The following is an 8,089-nucleotide window of genomic DNA, read 5'->3' as shown; positions in this document are numbered from 1 at the left end:
ACATTAATTAATTTACCTTAATTTAATAGTGAAAGCAAAAGCTGCATATTTAATATTGCTGCTTAATTTCTTATTGCAGCAATATTTATATAAGTCTTTGTACATATACAGCTATATCAAGTGGACTTTTTTCGATTCCAAAATTAAAAAAAATATATTTTTCCAAGAAAATTAATCAGACTTTAATTCCTCGAATTCAACTGTTTTTTGTGAAGACAAATTTGTTGTACCCAGTAAACTTCATAAAATTTGCCGTATCCCAACGAACTTTAAATTTCTACTCTCTCAACCGCTTCTTTGCTTTTAATTTGGAAAAAATATATACTTCTAAACCGCTTCTATACTTCTAATTTGAAAAAAAAATATATATTATAATCAAAACTCTTCATTTAAAAAAATTTAGTTTGGTTTAATTTGGATTAGAAAGAAAGTTGGGGAATTGAATGTTAAACAGACAATAAGCATGACTTTTTTAACATCGCAACAATAGCAACTACTGTTAAACTAAATTAGGTTTTTTTTTAATTAAAATGTTGGGGAGCACCATTTCTACTGCACTATTTTTGTGCACACTTGTGGTACTCCTATAAACTCCTGGAGACGATGATAATAATTGCTATTGCTTATCCAATATTCAACTTTCCAACTTTTCTTATGAAGAGAGACGAAGTGAAATTCGTTGTCGAAAGATGCGGCAAACTCTATAAAAATATAGAAGTTTACTGGTACGGCAAACCTTACAAAATTAGTAAGTAAGGTTCGCCGGGTGCAGCAAACTCAACCTAAATGAAAAAAAAAAAAAACGCATTCCAGAAATTAAAGTCTAATTAATTTTTGGGGGGAAATAAAGTTTTTTTTTATTTTAGAATAGAAAAAAAATCCTATATCAAGTATAATGAACTAAATGGCTTCAAAAGGGAAAAAAAAAACCAAGGTAGTAGCTGTATTAAGAAACACTGCACCTTTCATATTACAACAAACTTGCTTTACAAAATGTATTGTGAATGATGATATTTTGATAACACCAACCAAAACCCAGATAACTAAAGGCATTACTTCAAGAAGTATATATAAAGATCACTGTTGAGGGACATCAAATCTTACACTATCAAGCCATGAAACAACTACTTCAATGCTAGGTCTCATCCTTGGATCTTGGTCTAGACATTTACATGCAATAGCAAGAACCTCCAAGAGCTGTTTCTCATGATCCTTGTGCCAAATTGCTGGATCAAAGATCTCTTGCTCCTTGTTCTCATATTTCATCTGAAACACCCAAGACACCAAGTTCCTGCAATTCTTCCCCTTGATGACTTCCACAGGCCTTCTACCCGTAAGAAGCTCGAGAAGAACCACGCCGAAGCTATAAACATCGCCCCGGAAGGTTGCCGTCAGTGTTTGACTATATTCTGGAGGAATGTACCCTAATGTCCCTACTAAATCTGTTGTGACATGAGTGTCGTAAGGTTGAAGTAGCCTTGAGAGACCGAAATCAGCCAAATGAGCTTCGAACTTGTCATCCAACAGTATGTTGCTGGATTTAACGTCACGGTGCACTATGTATGGTTCGCATCCCTTGTGCAAGTAAGCTAATCCGCGAGCTGCACCTTGCGCAATCTTGAGCCTCACGTCCCATTTTAGAGTCGAATTCCCGTCCACGCTTTCATGCAGCCAGTAATCCAAGCTTCCATTCTCTAAGTAAGAGTAAATTAGCAGCCTGTCATTGCCATGCTTACAATAACCTTTAAGTGAAACAAGGTTCTTGTGCTGAGCTCTTGAAAGGGCCTCTACTTCGGCTTGGAATTCTCGTTCCATCTGACCACAGTCCCCGGAGAGTCTCTTGACGGCGGCTTTTGTGCCATTCGGAAGATATGCCTTGTAAACAAGGCCAAACCCACCACAACCAACAATATTTGCTTGATTGAAATTGTTTGTGGATTTTAACAAATCCGCAACAGTTAGATCCTTGCAATCCGAATGAAACAGAACCAATTTCGAGGAAACAAGGGCTTCGGATAACCTGTGTGGCCTATTGCTGAGTTCCTCATCATAATTATCAACTGGCTTATCTTCCCTCTTTGACATCTTGAGCAGAATAATAGCAAGAAGCAGTGCAAGCCCTATCCCTATGCCAATCGTTAAGCCAAGTACATTAGCTCGTTTTCTCGAAGAACCAGAAGACGAATTGGGCTTTAAACTTGGGACATTTTTGCAGGGTAAATCAATGGATCCACAAAGCCCCAAGTTGCCCTCAAAGCTTGAACTAGGGAAGCTATAAAATTGTACTCCATCTGGAATTTTTCCTTGCAATCGATTATATGCCACACTGAACTTCGACAAGAATGTGAGGTTGTTAAATGATTCAGGGATTGATCCAACAAGGTCGTTGTAAGATAAATCCAACATTTCCAAGTTCTCCATCTCTGAGATAGTGCTAGGAATGGTACCAGAAATGTTATTCCTGCTCAAATCTAAGACATGAAGATCTTTCAAGTGACCGATTTCAGGCCATATACTTCCACTCAACATGTTATTGCTCAACAAAATTGATGGAGGGAAACTCGAGGCCTGGTTATATTGTAGTCCACTAGCACTCTTATTTCTCTTCACAAAGAGTGGAATGCCAGAGGATACCGTGAGATTCGGCCGGGTACAATTCGTCGACATGAGGCCCCTCAACTCTGTCAAGCTTTTCGGAATTCCTCCGGTCAGAGAATTGTTCGACAAATCCAAGTAGAACAAACTGTCCGTGTGACCAATCCAAGAGGGAATACTACCATTCAAATTGTTCCAAGACAAATCAAGGACTCCCAATTTCCTGCAATTTGATATCCATGGAGGAATTTGGCCTTTAAGACCACAATTTCCGAATGCCAAAATCAAAAGGCTCTCAAATCCTAGCGTTACATTTTGCGGGATTTCCTCACCATGGAAATTCTTTGTGAAGATAAGAGTGGTGAGGTTTTTACACTGCTTCAGAACAGATAGAGCCCCGGATAAGTCAACTAAGCTGTTATTTGAGATAGACACAAAAGAAAGCATAGTGAGATTGGCATAACTTTCGGGAATTCGACCAGTTAGCCCATTCCTAGCAAGGCTTAAGACTTTCAATTCACGGCAATTGGACAACGAGTTCGGAAGGGATCCATTGAAGTGATTAGTAGCAAGATCAAGTGTGCTAAGATTAGACAAGCCAGTGAAATCAAGATCAATTTGACCAGACAAAGAGTTGTTCTTAAGATCAAGCACCTTAAGCTTTGAGCAAAAAGCCAAGGAAGAAGGCAATGGTCCAGTAAATGAATTGGCATGTGCTACCAATTGTTCTAGGTTCAAGAGGCTCTGAAACACATTCGGGAGCTCCCCGGAAAACCGGTTCCCCGAAACAACAAGAGCTGTTAGGCTAGAGAGCTTACTTAATTCCCTGCTTAACTGGCCAGAGAGATTGTTGGCTGAGACTGAGAATTGCTCCAATGCTGAAAATGAATACAATGAATCTGGAAGAGTGCCAGTGAATGAATTTGAATCCAAATGCAACTGTTGAAGAGATTTGGCGCAATTGTCCAAGCCTTCAAGACCACCAACAAGATGATTTGCAGATAAATCAAGGGTTTGAAGACCCTTTGAGGAACTGCAAATTCTGGAATTGAACCTGCCATTGAATGAATTGTTACTCATGTTGAGAGCAAGGAGCTGAGGAAACTCACCAAGCTTGAGCATGTCCTCATCAAATGAATTGCTGGAAATGTTCAACACTTGAATGGATTGCAAACCGGAAATCGCTGCTGAAACCGGTCCTGAAAGCATGTTATGGCTCAAATCAAGGATCCTCAGGAGCTTCAAATTGGAGAATTCCACAGGCAATCTACCTCCAAGATGGTTGAACGACAGATTCAGAAAAATTAGCTGATCTAGCTTTGATAAAGATGCTGGAATTGTACCATTGAGACCAATTCCAGGGAGGTTCAACTTAGTAACTCTGCTAGATGCTGCTCCACCACCACCACCAGTTACATTACCACAAATAACACCATACCACTTGCAGCAAGAAACATCATTAGACCATGATGTCATGAAATTGTTCTTTGTAAGGTTGCCTGCAAATTCCTTCAGTGCTGATGAATCAAGAGGGTCACATGATGATGATATGGCCTGCCATAGCAAGCAAGCCAACATACACCACTGCAGAATTATTGTCACTGACAAACATCTGAGAATCACCATTGCTGAAAACAATAACTTGATATGTGTATGCTAAAAAAAAAAATCAAAGGCTAAGCTTCCATACACATAGTGGTAGCTACTATCACTGGGAAAGTGAAGAAGGAACCTTTAATCACAGCTTCAAACAAAATTCATAATCCCCTCAAATTGAAGCAGCAAGCAGCTTGAAAAGGAAAGCACCAAACACCAACTTCCAAGTAAAATATTCAGATCACCAATCCCAACCAGAAATAACACCAAATCCCAAGAACAAAGAGATCTAAGACAGTAAAGATTGAAGGAGAAAACCCCAAAACCCCCCTTACACAACCTGAGAGGAAAATTTTAAAAACAGCACCTCCTCTTGGAGAAAGAGATAGGGGATGCTCAAATGAAGAAACTTATATCCCAAATCCCCAAAACCCCAAAGAAAATAGAATAGGGACCATATGGCAACAGCTTGTGAATGAAGCAATCAATAGTGCCCATTGAAAAAAAATAAAGTGAAGACAACAATCAATACCAACAACAACAAGAAAGGAGTATAGTTAGCCGGTGAGGTTGAGATCCCATTCAGTCCCCACATGAAAAAAAAATAGAAATTTAAGATCTTTGACCCAAAAATCAAAATCCCATGACTCAATATTTCTCAGAAACTCAACTCAACAATGACCTCTTCAAACACTTACACAAACCCCAGATAGCCCTTTCTCATAAAAAATGAAACCTTTGGTTACTTCTTGTGGCAGAAACCAGAAAAAGGTTTGAAATTTAAGCCCAGAGAGTTTGAATGAGAAGAATAAAGAAAAGGGGTAGAAAACAAAGAACAGTGGACTCTGAACCTAACCTCAGCAAACTTTCGTCAAACACCTCTGCTTCAGTTTCCAAACCAAAAACGTCATTTCTATATTCTCTCTCCTAAGATTGTGTTTTTGTTTTTTTAATTTTTAATTTTCTTTTTCTTTTTCAAAGGGGGTTATAGCTGTGTCTCTGAAATTCAACCCAAAACAGTGATAGATGATAGAATCTAGAGAGGAAGACAAAGATAGCAGAAACTTCAAATCAAGGAACAGTGGGTTTGGAAGAGAGAGATGGGAACGGGAGCACAAGTCTCGCATAGTGCAAGACAGAAAAGGAAAGTTCTTAATCTTTCGTGGGAATCTATAAACCTATAGTATTAAAAATTTCTTCTCCACTTATAAACAATTATATAATTAATATTTTTAAAATGGTGAGTGCGTAAATATTTGTATTGTTATTGTGGTGTTTTTGCCGAACGATTTTGAGTCAAAAATTTATTCGACTTAAACACTAATTTTATTTATGGTAATTTGAATTGAATTTACAGTTTTAAAAATTAAAAAATTAAATATATATAACAAGTTTCAACATCAAATTTTAAATAACTAACTATAGTAGTCACACAAAAAAATAACCTAATACTGATATAATAAGTTTTAATAATATCTTAAAAATTTAACAATAATATAATAATAGAAATAAAATTATAAATTAATTAATATAAATAAATAAATCACATTTTAAATATAGAATATTATTAAATAATAATAATACATGAATAATATAAAAATGTCTAACAAATTGAAGATGTTATAAGTATAATTGTAAATATAATAATATTATAGCACATTGTGTAGTTTGTATTGAATTGCATAGGTTATAAAAAGTAGATCCAAAATTCGATACAATCCAGTGATTTGCAAAAATTAAAATCTAATCAAATATAAATTAGTTCGGTTTTAATCGATTTTCGATTTAGTTTGAATTAGATAAGCAATTTAATTTTGATCGGTTTGAATTTGAACCCTAATTATTACAGTAATATAATATTTTTATATTGGTCATATTTGTATTTTTCTTGTTTATACTAGGGCAACAATGTTTTCTTCTCTTCTGTAAAAAAAAAAAAGAAAAAAAAAGCTTTTCTTATCTCAATAATAATATTATCGAAAATGTTAGAAATTTACAAAAATAATTTTTAAGAGTCTAATTATACATTTAAGCATTTTTTATCCAAGTCCAATAAAGTAGGTTCAAACTCAACAAAAATCACTTTTATTACATTCGCGTGTACACACGCGCGTTTCAATAACGCTTCTTCTTCTCCGTCTTTGTCTTCGTCTTCGTCTTCGCGTTCTTTCTTCTTCGTCTTCGCGTTCTTTCTTCTTTTTCGTGTTCCTTCTTCTTTTTTTCGCATGTTTTCTCTCAATCGTCATTCTTTTGTTGTTGCTGTTGTTGCTGTGTTTTTTTTCTTCTTTTAATTGAAGTTCATTTGAATCCAAAAATGAACCGAATTTGAATACTTAACAGTAATATCAAGTGAACTTGACTTAATTTACAAATGAACCGAATTCGATTCAGATTTGAAGAAGTGATAAACATTGAATTAGTAAGAAAAGCACAGTTCAATTCATTTCTACATGCAAATGAACTCAATTAAACTAAGAGATGAACCAATTTTTTTAAAGAATAACATATTTGATGAATACTTAAAAGTAATATCAAGTGAACCTAACTCAATTCATAAATAAACCGAATTCAATTCAGATTTAAACAAAAAGTAATAAATATTCAATCAACAAAAAAAGCACATTTCAATTCATTTTCGCATCTAGATAGACTTTCATATGATTTTTCATTTACAGTATTGGACTAACGCTTTAATTAATTATTATCATTGGAAAAAAATTTTGTTTGAATATTTGAAGTCCAGAAATTGACTATAATTACTTTTAATATAGAAGAATTATGTAATCTTAATGTTATTAATTTACTTGGATAATAATTGTTTGGGATCAAAATTAGCTGGTAGTTTAAAAAATAGTAGAATTGTTCAATTTGTATGTAATATTTTTTTGGCAATACTGGACTAATAGTTAATCAAAAATATTATATTAGAATCGAATTTTTTAAGGAATAACAGATTTGGTGAATTCTTACTTAAAAGTAGTATCAAGTGAATCTAACTCAATTCACAAATAAACTAAATTCAATTCAGATTTGAACAAAATGTTAAAAATTACTTAAAAAATAAAAATTTTGGTCAATACTTATCAACAGCATCAAGTGAACTTCAATTAACACACAAATAAATCGAAATAAATTAAAAAATAAACCGAAATTATTTAATGATGGCATAAGAGAAAATCAGAACTAATAAAGATATTAGCAAAATGTTAGTGTTATTGGTGATGACGATAACGAAAAAAAAAAAGAAGAAGACGCAACATTAGAGAACAAAAGGAGGAGAAGGAGGAAGAAGAGGAGGAGAAGAAGAAGAAGGAAACGGAAAAGGAGAAAGAGCGCATAATTATTTAAAAAGTTGTTATAACAACTTGATTAGAGTTGATTAAGTATTTTGTTTGAATATAAAATTTTAATCTTTTAAGTATACGAAAAATATTTGACAAAATTTGACTTACAAATAAAAAAAGTTAAAGTTATCTTCACAATTATTTCTTAGAATTTAACTACGTAGACAAATTTTTTTATTTTCTCATAGTTCCTAATTATTATTTGATTTGTGATGATCAAATTAATTAGCTTTTTTTTTAATTTGTCTGTATGTTTAGAGTTTAATCCTAAATTAGGGATAATATAATAAAGTTTGAACTAGGATCATACATATTAATATTTGAAAAAAAATATAATTATTGTACAATAAAATATTTTAATTTTAACTTTATTTTATATTTTTGAAATGCTTATTATAAAAATAGGTTAATGCTATTTAATAAAATAATAATAAATTTTGTCTCATCTAGAATATATAAAAATTATATTACTGAATTAGTATTATTATAAAATAACATCGAGATTGGATTTGAATCACATACTTAAATTAATATATTTGGCCATATCTATTGAT

The 8,089-nt window shown here is 33.4% G+C and overlaps 1 protein-coding gene across 1 annotated transcript; it reads right to left on the bottom strand.

Moving 5' to 3' along the window:
* Positions 1-946: 946 nt before the first annotated feature.
* Positions 947-5,373, bottom strand: LOC112707426 (phytosulfokine receptor 2). Its single transcript, XM_025759165.3, has one exon. It carries the CDS (start codon positions 4,219-4,221, stop codon positions 1,078-1,080), a length of 3,144 nt encoding a protein of 1,047 aa, XP_025614950.1. The 5' UTR covers positions 4,222-5,373; the 3' UTR covers positions 947-1,077.
* Between the last annotated feature and the right edge of the window lie 2,716 nt (positions 5,374-8,089).

Source organism: Arachis hypogaea, chromosome 8 (assembly GCF_003086295.3).
Source record: "Arachis hypogaea cultivar Tifrunner chromosome 8, arahy.Tifrunner.gnm2.J5K5, whole genome shotgun sequence".
Taxonomy (NCBI): Eukaryota; Viridiplantae; Streptophyta; class Magnoliopsida; order Fabales; family Fabaceae; genus Arachis; species Arachis hypogaea.
The sequence above is the reverse complement of the archived record's forward strand: the minus strand, read 5'-3'. Positions and strand labels throughout refer to the sequence as shown.